The sequence below is a fragment of the Salvelinus alpinus genome, chromosome 2 (assembly GCF_045679555.1).
Source record: "Salvelinus alpinus chromosome 2, SLU_Salpinus.1, whole genome shotgun sequence".
NCBI classification, from domain to species: Eukaryota; Metazoa; Chordata; class Actinopteri; order Salmoniformes; family Salmonidae; genus Salvelinus; species Salvelinus alpinus.
Window position 1 is genome coordinate 127,236,624 of NC_092087.1, and position 17,445 is coordinate 127,254,068.

Here is a 17,445-nt window from a genome sequence, read left to right on the forward strand (position 1 = left end):
CTTATGAAGAATGCTTGAAAAAAATATATATAACTAATTCATTATCCAGACTATTAAGCTGTTTGAGAAGTACTTATTATTAAGTGCCTATTAATCACAGTATTACTGCATTACACACTAGTAAATATGTACGAAATCATTTGAGACACTTTGTAAGTTTGCGGTTGAATGGCTCTACTGCGGGCTATTTTCCTCATCAAAACCAAATCAAAACTTTATTTACACAGCACGTTTCTTACAGATGATGCATTTCAAAGTGCTTAGAAAATAAAATAATAAAAGGTTAGAAATATATCAAATGAGACATTTTAAAATAGTAAAATGATAACAGTGGACATGAGACTAATGCATTAAAATACATTCAAATAAATAAGATATACACAATGGGATAAAAATAGATAGGACTAAGCAAAAGCACGGCTAAAAAGTAGCTCTTCTAAATGTCTACAGTTTCTGAGGCCCTCAGATCCTCCGGCAGGCTGTTCCAAAGGCCAGGACCATCGTGGCTGAAGGCAGCCCCACCAAACGTTTTGGTTCTCACCTTTGGAACAACTAAAAGACCTGTGCCAGAGGATCTGAGGGACCGACCGGGCACATACAGTATCTTAAAAGCATGTTAGACATGTATTCAGGTGCAGGGCCACAGTGTGTTTAAAATCAATTATAAAACCTACAGGCAACCAATGCAGGGACTTTAAAATAAGTGTTACAGTATGTTCAATTCTATCTCCTGACGACGGTTCAGTTATATTGGTGTAATAGTGCCCTCCAGTGTTTCTGAGTAAAGGTTTAGATAAATGATGGTTGTAGTGGTGGGACTTTGACAAAGCTATTGGAAGTTAGTATGTCTTCTAAGTCAGTTTTAGGTTGCATAAGGAGACAGTTCAAAGAGAATCTACAACAAAATGGTTCTCTGATCTGGCACTGATCAGAGAGAACTAATGTGGAACCCTGTTTTCACCTCTCCAATGGTGTTGGATCAGAATTCTTGGCTGCCTGTCCAATTCAAACTCAGTCATAATCTCGCGAAACACACACTGACCAGTGTGTGAGATTGAAATATTTAACAGGTGCATGTGTCACAACTGTGCAGCATCAACACAGGAAGTGGTTTAGAGTCTATCGAACCTGTTTGGCTGGCAGGAAGTGCTGCTGGTTTAGACGGGAAACTGAGCCCAACAGCCGCTGAACACAAACAACCACATGTATCTGTGTCAGACCACCCACAGATGGTGATGTTCTATTAAATATCATTCAATAAATATTCTACATCTTGTTGTCGTTGATGTATGAACTTCAGGGTTGATCCGAATAGGTGATAGAACTGGTGAATGGGACAGGCCCCAAGACAGAGTTGTGAAATGGATGTCTCAGCTTCCCATTATTGTGATAGCATCAGATCATATGTCTCAATCAATGTTTTACATTTAAAAAAAAAGAGGAAGGTGTGAAGAAATAAGAGCCGTCTGTGTAAAGGAAGGTACAGATGCAAACAATTCATATCTAGGCTAAATGAACAAATCAGAACCAAGCACATATTTACATTTCATATACAAAAGAAAGAGTAGGCAAGTGGGTAGAACATTTGAAGACATCCCCTGTTCCTTTCTGGCACTTTCAAAATGATTGAGTGAACTGACACACTTCCTGTGAGGTGGAGGACAACTTCAGACTTAACAACAGTTTTAGTTACCTAAACCATACACGTGAAGAGGTCCTGAGGATTTTACGAGGAGATTTCATCCATGCAGCGGAGGAATTGAACAATACTCTGTTCAGGACAAGGGCCAACAAGACATTAAGAACATTACAGAGGGTGTGGGAGGATTTGAGGGAAAGTAAAAAGAGAACTCTTGGATAGGATGTCAAGGGGAAGAAGGGGAGAGGTGAGAGAGCAGAGAGACCAGTCAGAATACTAAAATACATGAAAAAAAATAGAGTTAGTGACACTGTGAAAGGAAGCAACCGTTGAGTGTGGGAGGTTGAGGGTGTGAAGACTCACAGCAAAGGAACTACGCACGAAGCAGTCAGACTGATGTTGCCGGATGACATTTTGGAACACAGAAATCGAAAAAAGAATCAAGAAAGAAAAACAAGTAATGTCCAGATTATTAGTCATCCTAAGTGATTACATTTTGAGGGGACCTTAAGTAGGGAGGTAAAGACGATTTATTCCATTCTTGAAAACATTGAGAGGAGCAAGCTAAAAAAAGATACCAAGATGAAAATGGGCACAAACCAGGACGCTGAATCTGAGCCAGAAGCTAAACCGATTGCAGAGGAGACGGGCCCCACAGAGGAGGAGAAGGAGACACCTGCTGAGCATCCTCATGACGCCCCTCCTCCTGAGGACGTCGACCCTCTCAACACCTACAAGTGGCACACTGGAGCCAAGGCAGCAACCCTTGACGGGACGAGAGGAGAGGGTGGAGCCACAGCATCAACAACAATAGAGAAGATGGAGAAGACCTCCACCACCAAATGGAGTAATAAGATGCAGAACTGGCGGAAAGCCCTGAGCGAGGATCCCGGAGAAAGAGCCTCAACCGTTGGACGAGGAGGGGAGACCCCCAGGCTGGAGAAGAACCCTACCTCCAGGAAGAACCCCTTCAGAAGGGCCCAGTCTGAGCCTCCAGGGTTGCTGTTTACTACCCAGTCCCCCTCCTCTTCAGCCCAGGCAACATTGGGACCAGGGGCAAGCGCAGAGGCACCGGAACCATCCCCCACGGACACGCCACAGAAAGGGGGCGGAGGGGCACTGTTCAGGAAGTACATACGCACCGTCTCGCAGAAGCTCAAGAAGCCCCGGCTGCTGAGCAGAAACAGCACCCCGACCCTTCTACAAGGTGAAGGCGCAGAATGCACACCATAAGCGGATTGCCTTGTTATCTGAATACACACCTAGCGCCACACATGACAGTACCATGCTCTTTCTTCTGGTTTTTGAGACGTCCGACATCGCTGTATGTCAACCATTTTGAGTACAGTTTTAAATTCTAGGTTTGAATTTGTATAGTTTAGTTAGTCTCTCGATTTTAGTCTAGTTTAGATTTTCCGTAATTTTCCTTCAGTGAAATGCTGACATCTGGTGTTGTATACATGGCATTTAGTGTGTGTCTAAGAACCCACGATGAAGGTAGACATGGTTAGTAAGCATTTTACACTTTAAAGAAGCAAGTTTGCATAAAACCAAAAGCATTAGACTCAACCATACAGTCAGAGACCATTTTGAGTGGACTTTTCAGTCAGTCTATTCGCGTTGGAGACTAGAAAAAACCTGAAGATACAGATATGGATAAAAAAAACGTACAGAATGTGATATGATTTAGGAGAAGTTAATACAGCCATACTTAGATTCGAAAACAAACTGACACAGGATGTGTGAGAGTTGTGGTTCGTCACAGATGGGGAGCGAGGAGGGGCGGAGAGAAGATAGCATCAAAACAACAACTACAAATGGGAGTGGCCATGTGCACTGTGTCCGATAACGACATCATGCCATAATTACTCCGAATGAAAAACATCCAAGGGCCAGCGTGTGCACTCAATTACCCCCCCCCCCCCCCCCCCCCAAGAATGACTATTGCTGGTTCCCTTAGACTATACTGTAATTAGGAAAACTCAATGTCAGACACAGAGATAGAGTATTGTTAAAATAACTGTGTCCAATCACAGAGGCATGACTAGGGTCATCAAAATGAGTCAAATTAGTGGCATCTATTGTAGACCATGTCATGCAGCTGTAGTTAGTTGTGTCACACAGACAGTTCAAATAAAAAGGCCAGGATTTCAAGTGACTATTGGAGTGATTTGGTCCATCCCATTCTGTGCTGATCTAGTGTGCTGTTGTCATGGTGTGTGTGTGTGTGTACAGATGCGGGTGGGAGCGGGCTTGCAGCTGCGTCCCTAGAGCTAGCCAGGCTGTCATGGGCCCCTCCCCAGGACGTCCCCGTTTGGGACATCAACAACTGTGTCCTGGAGGACGGACAGATCCTCATCACCCCGGAGGAAGAGGTACACGACACAGACCAACAACAACACTGAAAATTACACCAACAACACTTAGGAATGCACTTCCATTAAACAACATAGAGTCAACACAACCTTGAAGCATCGCACTTAACAGTTAGTACTATTACTGGGAGCACTGCACTCTCAATGGAAACTCACACTTGACTGTATGAAGTTGACAGTCATGGGTTCTCTCTAGGTTACTATGTGAGTGTGCATCTCTTCTACTCCCTCTCTCAGCCAGTGATGTGGACCCGGAACCGAGTCAGCAGCTGCCTGTCAAACCTCAGCATGCAGAACCTGGCAGATGTCAACATGGGTCAGTTCTCCAATACTGCCTCAATGGTTTTAGACAGTAGGAGTGTCTAATAGGGTTCCCGGAACTGTGATCAATACCTTGATTTCTCTAATAGCTTTCCCAACGTCAACATCAGAGACGCAAAGGAGAGACAACAGTGAAGTCCATTTTCTCATCAAAATGGTTGATCCTCAGAAATACAGACAGCGCAAGACTGAGTCAGGGATGTCTTTGCAAGGACAACATCCATTCGGCAGCATCACAACCACTAGAGAGTCTAGCAGAGGAACGGTAGAGCAGGCACAGAGGAAATAGCTGACGTGATTATGCTTGCGAGTGGCTTTCAAATTGTTTCCTCAAAATTTGGGGGGAGATACCATCGCATCTGTGTGTGTTCCAGAAGACCAGTCAGGGCTGGTTGAGAAGAAGCAGTGTCTGTAGCGTGGCTTCTCTCGTTCATGTTACTTCTATTAGTATTAGCTTGTGGACTTAGTCTGGCTATATAATATTAGACACTGATTAGTTCTATGTGATGCCTACATTGGCGAGGCCCATTTGATGAAGAGAGGAGAACCATGAGAGGTGAAACAGTGTTCACTCTTAAGTGTGATTAGGAGAAGCGGGTTCGACAGATCTCTCGCCCTCTCTCAATGATGGGATTTAGACGCTGGATTGCATGTGGAGGCACATTGGGTAAGCAAAGGATTAGATAGAAGTTCATTTGTACGGTCACAATTGCTATTGATTCAGACAAATATTGCACTTGATTATGTCTATGAAAGGAGAATATCAACAAAGGGGAATTTTTAACGAATGCTCTGAAGAAAAGTGATGTACTGTATGATGGCTTTAGTTACTGCCATAGGTAAATGTATTCTTTAAGCCCAAAAGAGTGTCTCAATGGTTGTTTTATTGACGTGGAGTGACATCACGGCTGATTATCTGCTCTGCAGTGGTACTCAGGGTTTTGGTAGTCTCTAAACCAAGTTCATCAATGTCTGAAATGAAGGCTGCACTTGCAAGGCTCCTGCCCTGTCTCGGCCACTAGATAAAAGCAATATCCGGCGTGACTGCCAGAACAGTTATCAATGGTTGACTCATTCTGACACTGAGCCTAGTCATCCCTCAACCATCTTACGTTAGACATGTCTTACTGTTGGAGAGACTTAAGCTAAAGTGGTTATCAATAGGATTTCAAAGCCGGCGTATTGACGTTCAGTTATACAGTACATGTACTGTTCTAGATTAGTTATTCAAACTCAGTCGGAATAATCTTCAGCCCTGCAGCATCATCTATTTGAGCAGTTATTTGTTCGGTCTTCAGAGGAAATGCAGAGAGGGGGGAAATGACTACACTTCCCCTGGTGGTTTCAGAGGACTGCAATTTAGTTCGGGGAGATTAGATCAACCACTGGTTGTCTCTCCACAATGGTTTCCAAATGAACAGGAAAATGTACACACGTATGTATGTAAGACGTGAGTGATATGTAACAAGATATACAGTAGGTCTCCATATGGAGCAACAATAACAGAGACTACCCACAATGCCCACTTCCCACCCGAGACGCTCTGATAAAAGGTTGCCATTTAGGGGAGGGATCATATCAAGCCAAAACTGTGTTTACATGTTTACATGCTAACTCTGTGTATCTCCTGGACCTGCAGAATGCAGCCCCGACCACATGGCCCCCACTGGAGGCCCCAGACTGAAGGGCCAAGATGGAGGAGTGAGGGTGAGCACTGCATACTCCACAGATAAAATACTGTTATTACATGATTCATAACAGCTCTGGATTTCCTGAGGATTCTGTATGACTCAGGGCCTGCTAATCAGTATGCCCCTGGGGATGAATTGAACTTCATCTACCCATCTCTCCCTCCCCCCTCTTTAATTGTCTTCTTCCTGCCCTCTGTCTCAAGGGGCTGATCAAGCGGCGTTTCTATGGTGGAGCCATGCGAAAGAGCAATACCCAGTTAAACACCATTGGGTTGAACAAAGGGAGCAGGTATGCGGTCAGTCTCATAGTGCTCTTGGTGTGTAAGGCAGGCTGTTCCTCCTTGACTCCTCTCGTCTCCTCCTCCCTGTCTGTTCAGCAGGCTCTATGGCTCACGGGAGTCCGTGTCCATCCCAGTCAGCGCTGCAGGAAACCTGGATCTGAGCGCAGATACCAGTACGGTCATCAGGCCTGTACACAGCTCCATCCTGGGGGAGAAGTACTGCTTTGAGGTAGAGCTGACCTATAACACCTGCATTGCTTGCTGTTTGGGGTTTTCGGCTGGGTTTATGTAAAGCATTTTGTGACATCAGCTGATGTAAGAAGGGCTTTATGAGTAAATTTGATTGAAATTTGATTGAACTTCTATAATCGTCCCATGTCTTAAAGTGATTTGACCAGGTTCATGTTAAATACTGCCCAATAACATCTTTGCTTCACTCTGTCCTGTCATGTATTGACTGCTGGCAATTTCCACCTTCATATTGACATCCTAGGTGATAAACTCAGAGAACAACCACTGTTTTGGGTGCACCTCAGCTGCTGAGCGAGACCGCTGGATAGAGGACCTGAGACGGGCTGCTCAGCCCAATAAGGTAAAGAAACTATTTCAAAATATTCATCTTCAATACCAATTAAAGGAGGAGTTTGATTTGGTTGTAAAAAATATTTGATTTATTTATGTAAATGGCATGTTATAGAGAAAGGTCCAGACACCTTTGTTATTACACTTGTTTTTGAGAAACTTATCCCAAACAGCAAATCATTTCCTCATCCTTGTTGTATATTATGGGGGCCCGAAAAAACAAACAAAGGCTCCAAAAACACCCAAATACGTCCTTTTAGAAACAGCAAATCTCTCAGTGTAGTGATGCAGGTCTTTAAATGTTGTACACATGAAATTGTCACTCCAAAGTTGATCCGCAATGTTATAGTCCCTTTTGTGTGACTCAAGTGGTGTCCCCTATCCAGCTGTTCCATTCTTCATGTAGGCTGATTCTACAGGTAACTGCCAACATAAAGTATCTTAATAGGGCGTTGGGCCACCACGAGCCGCCAGAACAGCTTCAATGCGCCTTGGCATAGATTCTACAAGTGTCTGGAACATGCTTTCAATATACAGTACTTTGTATCCCTCATAAGTGTTTATATTTTATTTTGGCAGTTACTTATAGAATGGAGAGGAACCACTGGAGTCACAAAATGGAATATTACAAAAGAAATTGATATTTTTGTACAAAATAAAACATATCCTTTAATGTATGCCACATTGCCATGATATCCTAGGAATCCATATTGTATACTCACTGATTGATGTTCTAACATGTTCTGTCTCCGTTAGGACAACTGTGAGCGGACAGAGAACTCCCTCAGTCTGTGGGTGAACGAGGCCAAGGACTTGCTCCCCAAGAGGCGATACTACTGCGAGCTGCACCTGGATGGCACCCTGTTCGCCCGCACCAGTAGCCGAGCCGTGGGCAAGTCTTCCCATCACTCCAGCTTGGTTGGTGATGGATCCTCTGGTGGGGTGCTCGGGGGCAGCGGCGGGGTGGTCGGAGGCTGCCAGCTGTTCTGGGGAGAGTTTTTTGAGCTGGACAACTTGCCGTCGGTCTCCCAGATCACCCTGCACCTCTTCCGCGACGAGGAACCCAAGAAGAAGCGTCACTCCCGGGATGAGTCCACCCTGCATCCCCTTGGCAGTGTGGCCCTATCCCTGGCCGACATCCGTGGAAGGGCCTTCCAGGAGAAGTGGCACCCGATTATTCCCTACAAGGCGTCTGGTGCCGGAGGGACGAAGGAGCAACTGGGGCCCCAAGCGTCGCTCCGTGTCAAGGCGCGCTTTCAGAACCTGCAGGTGCTGCCCATCGAGAGGTATAAGGAGTTTGCAGAGTTTGTGACAGTGGACTATGTGGGCATGTGCAGGAACCTGCAGCCACTGCTGTCAGTCAGGAAGAAGGAGGAACTAGCCGGGGCACTGGTCCACGTCTTGCAAAGCATTGGCAAGGCCAAGGTAAGAAAACAAAGGGGTGACCGCTGCTTCATGATAAGCATTTAAAGTAGACCTTTACAATAGTCAGCTAGTCATAACTTGCTAAAAGCGCTTATTCTGTGTGTTTATGTTCCAGGAGTTCCTTATCGAGTTGGGTAGTGCAGAGGTGGAACGCCTTGGGGAGAAAGAGGCATTGATCTTCAGGGAGAACACGCTGGCCACCAAGGCCATTGATGAGTACATGAAGCTGGTGGGCCAGAAGTACCTCATCGACACCCTGGGTAAGGAATATCTGTGGAAATACAATTTTTCGCCCTGGGTAACAGTGGATCTGTTTTAACACTTTTTTAGACCTTCCTCTTAGAAACTGTTATGGAACACTGTGCCATTGCTCTTCTTACAGGGGAATTCATCACTCGACTGTATGCCTCAGTAGAGAGCTGTGAAGTAGACCCTCTCAAATGCCCCGCCTCTGAGCTGTCAAACAACCAGCGGCACCTGAAGGAGAGCTGTGAGGAGGCAGTGCAGAAAATCACTGAGATGCACGGGTGAGGGACAAAGAGACCTGATGGGAAACAATATATAAAGATAGAAAATGGGAAGAGCAGTCTTAGCCAGAAGAATGCTATCAAATGAATGCTGATTCATATTCACTCACAGGAAATACTAGGCTGCAATTGACCGCTCTCGCCACCGTTTACCTCACAGGTCTTTCCCTGAAGAGCTGAACAGGATCTTCTCCAGCTGGGTGGAGCTGTGCGAGAAGCAGGGACGACCTGAAATTGGCCAGCGCCTCATCTCTGCCTCGCTATTCCTCCGTTTTCTGTGTCCCGCCATCCTCAGCCCCTCCCTGTTTGGTCTGACACAGCCCTATCCAGAGCCGGCCACCCTGCGCACCCTCACCTTCACAGCCAAGGTCATCCAGAACCTAGCCAACTTCACCCTGTGAGTTAATTCTACAAACTATATGGTCCAAGTCAAGAATTTTTTATATATTTTTATTTCACCTTTATTTAACCAGGTAGGCCAGTTGAGAACAAGTTCTCATTTACAACTGCGACCTGGCCAAGATAAAGCAAAGCACTGTGACAGAAACAACAACACAGAGACACACACACAGAGACACACACACACACACACACACACACACACACACACACACACACACACACACAGTGTGTGCAAATGGCATGAGGTGGTAAGGCAATAAATAGGCCACAGTAGCAAAGTAATTACAATTTCGCAGATTAACACTGGAGTGATAGATGAGCAGATGAAGATGAGCAGATGATGGTGTGTAAGTAGTGATACTAGTGTGCAAAGCGCAGCAAAGTAAATAAAAACAATATGGGGATGAGGTAGGTAGATTGGGTGGGCTATTTACAGATGGACTATGTACAGCTGCAGCGATCGGTTAGCTGCTCAGATAGCTGATGTTTAAAGTTAGTGAGGGAAATGTAAGTCTCCAGCTTCAGCGAATTTTGCAATTTGTTTAAGTCACTGGCAGCAGAGAACTGGAAGAAAAGGCGGCCAAAGTAGGTGTTGGCTTTGGGAATGACCAGTGAGATATACCTGCTGGAGCACGTACAAACGGGTGGGTGTTGTTATCGTGACCAGTGAGCTGAGATAAGGGGGAGCTTTATCTAGCATAGACTTATAGATGACCTGGAGCCAGTGGGTCTGGCGGCGAATATGTAGCGAGGGCCAGCCGACTAGAGCATACAGGTCGCAGTGGTGGGTGGTATAAGGCGCTTTGGTAACAAAACGGATGGCACTGTGATAGACTACATCCAATTTGCTGAGTAGAGTCTTGGAAGCTATTTTGTAGATGACATCGCCGAAGTCAAGGATCAGCAGGATAGTCAGTTTTACTAGGGTAAGTTTGGCGGCGTGAGTGAAGGAGGCTTTGTTGCGAAATAGAAAGCCGATTCTAGATTTGATTTTGTATTGGAGATGTTTGATATTAGTCTGGAAGGAGAGTTTACAGTCTAGCCAGACACCAAGGTATTTGTAGTTGTCCACGTATTCTAGGTCAGAACCGTCCAGAGTAGTGATGCTAGTCGGGCGGGCGGATGTGGGCAGCGAACGGTTGAAAAGCATGCATTTGGTTTTGCTAGCGTTTAAGAGCAGTTGGAGGCCACAGAAGGAGTGGTGTTGTATGGCATTGAAGCTTGTTTGGAGGTTAGTTAACACAGTGTCCAAAGAAGGGCCAGATGTATACAGAATGGTGTCGTCTGCGTAGAGGTGGATCAGGGAATCACTCGCAGCAAGAGCGACATCGTTGATATATACAGAGAAAAGAGTCGGTCCGAGAATTGAACCCTGTGGTACACCCATAGAGACTGCCAGAGGTCCGGACAACAGGCCCTCCGATTTTACACACTGAACTCTGTCTGCGAAGTAGTTGGTGAACCAGACGAGGCAGTCATTTGAGAAACCAAGGCTATTGAGTCTGCTGATAAGAATAAACATCTTCTCTCCATATTCCCAAACCAGGCGTTCCCTCCTCCAACACTAATCCATTCCCCATCCTCTTCCATTAACAGGTTTGGGGAGAAGGAGGGGTACATGCTGTTCATGAATGACTTCCTACAGCAGCACTGGGAGAGGATGAGGTGCTTCCTTCAGACAGTGTCCAGCCCAGACATAGAGATCCCAATGACATCCTTCGATGGCTATGTTGACTTGCCTCTGCGTCTGGCTGTCCTACACAGCCTGCTGGTCGACATAATTTCCCCAATGAAGCAGGTAGGCATAAATCAACTGAATCAAAGGCAAGGGTTATGCTATGACATTCTTGTACTCCTGCTACCAGTCACTTTTCAGCCCTGTTTACATGTATATCCGCCTATCACGCCTACACTGACACTCTTGTTGTAGCGAAGACTCAGGGAGTTAGGAAACAAGTGCAGTGTGAGTTTAATGATAACAAAACATGGAACAAGAAGCATCTAACAAGGAAATAGAAACAATACTACCTGATGACTGACAGAAAGAGTGCTAGATTTTTTTTTTTTAAGTCCAGATGTGACTGACAATGCTAGCCAGGGGGACGGCCCCAAGGGCGAGGAGTGGGCTCGCCCGGAAGGTGAGACTGTACTCCGCAGAGGTCTGGGTACCTTGCAGGAGTTGGAGTAGTTGCCCTCCGGTGGATGGTCGAAGACCGCCCTGAACAGAGCCATGAACCCCTCGTAGGAACCCAGCTCCTCCTCTCCTCTCTCCCAGACGGCCATAGCCCACTCCAACGCCCGCCCAGTCAGCAGAGAAATGACCGTGGAAACCTTGGACCTCTCAGTGGTGGGGGCTCCCGTCTGATGAGTGAAATAGAGGGAGCACTGGAGTAGGAAGCCATGGCATTTGGATGGCATCCCATCTTAGTTGTCCAGGAGGGACAGTTGGGCATCGCTGACCTGGGCAGACTGCTGGGTAGGCTGGGAGACTGGCTTGCCGGGATGAATCATGGTAGAAGGCCCTCCGTTATTTGAAAGTGAATCCTCTCGGGTGGTGTTGAGGTGGTGGAGGACTCGGAGGACCTCATCCATAGCCACACCCAGTTGCGCCAGCTGATCGTGGTGTTGACGGAGTACAAAACAAGAGAAGAGAAGCGTCTAACAAGGAAACATAAACAATACTATTTGATGACTGACATAAACAGAGTGCTAGATAAATGGTAAGTAATCAAGGTAGTAATGAAGGGGCGCAGGTGTGCGTAATGATGGGCAGCCAGGACCGGTGGTTAGTAAACCAGCGATGTCGAGCACGGAACGGGGGAGAGGGAGTAGACCTGACACTTAAGTGCACACACACACACACCCACCCACCTCCACTTATGCTGCTGCCACTGTTTACTATTATTATTTATCCTGCTACCAGTCACTTCTCATAATCCCTGCCTATATGTACATATCTACCTCAAATACTCCAGTATCACTGCACATTGTAAAATCTCTTATTTTTATTAGTTGTACTATAGTTTCTACCAGCATGCATGTGTTCCACCAGAGGAAGATTTTTTTTTTACTCGAGACCACCTTTACTCCACACACATAGATGCGTACAAAGCTCTCCCTCACCCTCAATTTGGCAAATCTGACAATAATTATATCCTCCTGATTCCTGCTTAAAAGCAAAAACTCAAGCAGAAAGTATCAGTGACTCGCTCAATACAGAAGTGGTCAGATGATGCGGATGCTACGCTACAGGACTGTTTTGCTAGCACAGATTGGAATATGTTTTGGGATTCATCCGATGGCATTGAGGAGTACACCACGTCAGTCACTGGCTGACGGTTGTCGGATATGGCAGGGCTTGCAAACTACAAAGGGAAACCCAGCCGCGAGCTGCACAGTGACGCGAGCCTACCAAACAAGCTAAATGTCTTCTGTGCTCACTTCAAGGCTAGCAACACTGACCATGTTCCAGACGACTGTGTGATCACCTTCTCCGTAGCCAATGTCGTTAAGACCTTAAAACAGGTCAACATTCACAAGGCCGCAGGGTCAGACGGATTACAAGAATGCCTTTTCAGAGCATGCGCTGACAAACTGGCAAGTGTTTTCACTGACATTTTCAACCTCTCCCTGACCAAGTCTGTAATATATACATGTTTCAAGCAGACCACCATAGTCCCTGTTCCCAAGAACGCCAAGGTAACCTGCCTAAATGACTACCGCTCCGTAGTACTCACGTCTGTAGCTATGAAGTGTTTTAAAAGGCTGCTCATGGCTCACATCAACACCATCATCCCAGAAACCCTAGACCCACTACAATTCGCATACTGCCCCAACAGATCCACAGATGACGCAATCTCTATTGCACTCCACACTGCCACCTGGACAAAAGGAACACCTATTTAAGAATGGTGTTCATTGACTACAGCTCAGCGTTCAACACCATAGTGCCCTCAAAGGTCATGATTAAGCTAAGGACCCTGGGACTAAACACATCCCTCTGTAACTGGATCCTGGACTTCCTGACAGGTGGCCTGTCAGGGAGGGTAGGCAACAACAACACATCTGCCACGCTGATCCTCAACACGCGAGCCCCTCAGGAGTGGGTGTTTAGTCCCCTCATGTACTCCCTGTTCACCCACGAAAGCATGGGCACACACACACACACACACACACACACACCATCATTAAGATTGCCGACAAGACAACAGTGGTAGGCCTGATCTCTGAAAATGATGAGACAGCCTATAGGGATGAGGTTAGAGACCTGGCTGTGTGTTGCAAGGACAACAACCTCTCCCTCTACGTGATCAAGACAAAGGAGCTGATCGTGGACTACAGGAAAAGGAGGGCCAAGAACAACCCCATTCACACCGATGGGGCTGTAGTGAAGCAGTTTGTGAGCTATCATGGTCCAAGCACACCAAGACAGTCGTGAAGAGGGCACGACAAAGCCTATTCCCCCTCAGGAGACTGAAAAGATTTGGCATGGGTCCTCAGATCCTCAAAAAGTTCTACAGCTGCACCATTGAGAGCATCCTGACTGGTTGCATCAGCGCTTGATATGGCAACTGATCGGCATACGACAACAAGATCCTAAATAGGGTAGAGTGTACAGCCCAGTGCATCACTGGGGCCAAGCTTCCTGCCATCCAGGACCTCTATACCATGCGGTGTCAGAGGAAGGCCCTAAAAATGGTCAAAGAATCCAGCCACCCAAGTCATAGACTGTGCTCTCTGCTACTGCAAGGCAAATCTAGGTCTAAAAGGCTCCTTAACAGCTTCTACCCCCAAGCCATAAGACTGCTAAACAGTTAATCAAATAGCTACTCTGACTATTTGCATTGACCCCTTTTTTACGCTGCTGCTACACGCAGTTTATTATCTATGCATTGTCACTTTACCCCTACTTACATGTACATTACCTCAACCTGTACACACGCACATTGACTCTGTACCGGTACCCCCCTGGATAAAGCCTCGTTATTGTTATTTTATTGTGTTACTTTTTATTTTTATAGCAAATATTTCCTTCCTTACTTAAAAGCTATTGTTGGTTAAGGGCTTGTAAGTAAGCATTTCACGGTAAGGTCTACTGTAATGGTCAATGTGTAGCTGGTGCAGAGGAGTCAGGCGCAGGACACCAAAGATGAGTAAATAAAAGTAACTTTACTCAAAGTCATCAAAATACAAGACAATAGCAAGCCCACAATACGGTCCACAATACAACAAACACTCACTCACAACCAAACATGGGGAACAGAGGGTTAAATAATAAACAGGTAATTGGGTGAGTGAAACCAGGTGTGTAAGACATAGACAAAACAAATGGAAAATGAAAAGTGGATCGGAGGTGGCTAGAAGGCCGGTGACATCGACCGCCGAACGCCGCCCGAACAAGCAGAGGGACCGACTTCGGCGGAAGTCGGGACATCTACACCTGTTGTATTTGACGCGTGTGACAAATACAGTTTGATTTAATATTGAATACTGCAGTGTTGTGTAGTGCTAGCAAAATAAGCATTTCGCTGTATGTGACAAATGTGACAAATAAAACTTGAAACGAAGCTGAAACCTCCCATGGTAAGGTTTAGTGGTAGCTAACATGCTGTTCGTTCATATTTCTTCCTCAGGACACCATAGACAAATTGCACCCTCTGCCTTCAATCCTGAACCAGATTACAGAATCTCTGGGCCCAGATGCTCTACGGATTACTGTTAGCAGGTGAGGTTGGCGAGTGCATTTCTGCATGTGCACCCTATGTGTATTGCACATAAGCATTTTTGTAGACCTACTTGTGTGCGTACATAGTTTCACAATCTTTTTCACGTCTCGCTTTATTGTCGTGATTTTTCTTTTTCACAACAGCAACATTGGTCATTCCAAGCCGACCTACGTGCCCCCTAAAGACGTGGGCAAGTACAGCCCTCTGCACAACTCCATGCAGCAGCTGCCTATGGATGTGAAGGGCGGCCAGCGGAAAGAAAGCTTTCAGAGGGTCAAGCGAGACAGGATGAGTGCCAGAGAGAGGAAGCCAGTATCCAGGACCCAGAGTGCTCCGCACAGACGGCAGATGGACCCTAAACAGCAACTGAGGAGACTGATCAGCACTGAAAATCTGCCGCTGGAGGACCAAGAGGCAGAGCAGGAAGCCAACCCTCCACTTGATATCTCATCACCACAGAACGTGAGTTTGGAAATCTTGGTCATGTGGTTTCAATTGTCAACATTCAAACATTCTATTTTATGTTGACATTCTCCTCATGAAGTACATGGTTCATAGTCATAACCTTGCATTGCCATGTGGTTGTTCTGTTGAGAGTCGATGGGTGGGAGGAGTGATTGAATCTCATGAAAGCATCCCCTCTTCTTGTGTCAGAGTGTCGGTGTAAAGGCTCCTCCTGCTCCAGTGCCTTGGATCAAAGTGTCCCAGAGCAAAGAGACATACGAGAGGAAGGTAGAGAATGAAGATATCAACCTACTGGACAGGGTGGGTTCACCTTCATATTATTTATCATCCAGTAATGCTGCTCCTTTCGCATTGATTACTTCAGCTCATCAAAGAAATACTGCAATGATAAAATTGCTTGATCGCCATGATGTCGATTTGTGATTTAACCAGCATGCACAGGAGCTGTCGGAGCTCCGCCTGGGGGTGGAGCAGGTGACAGAGCGTGAGTTGGAGATGGCCAAGCGGCTGGAGGACTTCATTGTCCAAAGTCAAGATCAGAATGCAGTCTTGTTGGCTGAGGTTAACGAACTGCGTAGTCTTCTGGCTGTCCGTGAGGAACAGCTTGCTAGCGCCACTTTCAGGTGAGACAGCGGAGTAAGAGGGACAGATCGAAATGTAATCAAATGACATTCACAACCTTTCAAATTAATGAGAGTTTATTTGGTTTGAAGATGAACTAAAATGCAATTGTTAATCGACGTCATAGGCTGGGGGTTATCGAGGAGGAGAGGGAGGAGGATGAGAGGAAGCTGAACGTCGCCGTGGCAGCAGCTGAGCGAATGAACGTACTGGTAAGACTGGAGATATCTACCACAATTATTAAGATGAGTCATGACGAGTGTTTAGGCTACATATTCATTTTTCTTACCTGGTAACATGACTTGAAAAACAAAACTAAATGTAGCCGTTTGTTGCTGTGTGTTCTCAGGAGGAGCAGTTTGCAGACCTGCTGAAGGACAGGCACCAGCTCAGTGGAGACTACACCGGTGACCAGAGCAACACACAGTACCCTGGGATCGGGGCCAATCATGTCAACAGCATCTGAAGTCAGGCTGGCAGCACAGAGTTGTAATATAGACACATGCCTAGCTTAGTCCCCATAGCTTTCACGTTCTTCCAAATACAAAACCCTCCAGAATTATGTTGTTTTGCCTGAAGGGTGGCTTACTTTCAGAAATTCAGGTTACTGTATGATGCTTTTCTCATGAGAAAACTGAGTAAATGTATGCATGAATCTTAACCTGTGTCCAATTGAAAAAAACAAACAGAAATTAACTAAAAAGTCACAGGTATGCTAAACCTGTCTAACATTGCACTTACTGTGTACACTGTACTTGAAATATTTGTGGAACATTAGTTGATTTGACAGGAACAGACTGATCTAATTTGAGTGTAGAAACCTAAACATCAATAATAGCCTACGGCAAGAACAATTTCCCTCTGCAGTTTAACAAAATGAATGTAAGGATACCCACACCTTGATATGTAATTAAATACATCGTTGTCCTCTTTTGATTCGCCACTTCTTAGAATGTTGTCCATTTTCCATCCATTTTGAATGCAGATTTACAATTTCTGTGTACTTAATTAAAAACTCGAATAAACAATGTACGGTTCAGTGTTTGTGTGAACTTGTGTTATGTGTGTGCCTATGTGGTCTACTTGGTAAGAATGACTAAATTACTATTGCTAAATAACAAAATAAACTGATGAGAATGTCCATGTAAGGAGTCAGAGAATAGTTCAATTGGTTTATTAGAGAGTATGTGCAGGTATACGCCGTATACCCACTTTTTTATGGGCATTGTGTATACTCACTTCTTAATCCCCACTGATGCGTATCAAAGTAGTGTAGTGGAGGTATACGCTGTATCTATTAATAAGGCTGATGAAACAGATCAGAATGTCTAACTTAAAATGTTGATATAGTATTATTTCTTCACATTTTAAGCGCAGCAATGTACACCAG

The 17,445-nt window shown here is 45.5% G+C and overlaps 1 protein-coding gene across 4 annotated transcripts; it reads left to right on the forward strand.

Moving 5' to 3' along the window:
* Positions 1-2,000: 2,000 nt before the first annotated feature.
* On the forward strand, positions 2,001-17,094 carry LOC139568699 (ras GTPase-activating protein nGAP-like). 4 transcript variants are annotated; one of them, XM_071390720.1, is made up of 18 exons: positions 2,001-2,846; positions 3,875-4,014; positions 4,252-4,330; positions 5,975-6,042; positions 6,230-6,315; positions 6,404-6,536; positions 6,801-6,899; positions 7,646-8,314; positions 8,430-8,574; positions 8,697-8,841; positions 9,002-9,238; positions 10,840-11,041; positions 14,877-14,968; positions 15,113-15,431; positions 15,624-15,734; positions 15,867-16,057; positions 16,183-16,267; positions 16,405-17,094. In XM_071390720.1, the coding sequence occupies exons 1-18, from the start codon at positions 2,222-2,224 to the stop codon at positions 16,519-16,521; spliced, it is 3,543 nt and encodes a 1,180-aa protein (XP_071246821.1). In that variant the 5' UTR covers positions 2,001-2,221; the 3' UTR covers positions 16,522-17,094. The 4 variants fall into 4 exon arrangements, with proteins under 4 accessions (XP_071246821.1, XP_071246822.1, XP_071246823.1 ...); XM_071390721.1 differs by having other exon boundaries at positions 6,407-6,536; XM_071390722.1 differs by lacking the exons at positions 2,001-2,846; positions 3,875-4,014; positions 4,252-4,330 and adding an exon at positions 4,720-5,002.
* Positions 17,095-17,445: the final 351 nt, after the last annotated feature.

What these genes read in the sequence shown, in the direction of transcription:
- LOC139568699 (XM_071390720.1), top strand. Translation starts at nt 2,222, where the DNA reads ATGAAAATGGGCACAAACCAGGACGCTGAATCTGAGCCAGAAGCTAAA. An exon ending in TAATTTCCCCAATGAAGCAG is followed by an intron (nt 11,042 to 14,876) that starts GTAGGCATAAAT and finishes TTTCTTCCTCAG; the next exon opens with GACACCATAGACAAATTGCA. An exon ending in CTACGGATTACTGTTAGCAG is followed by an intron (nt 14,969 to 15,112) that starts GTGAGGTTGGCG and finishes TTTTCACAACAG; the next exon opens with CAACATTGGTCATTCCAAGC.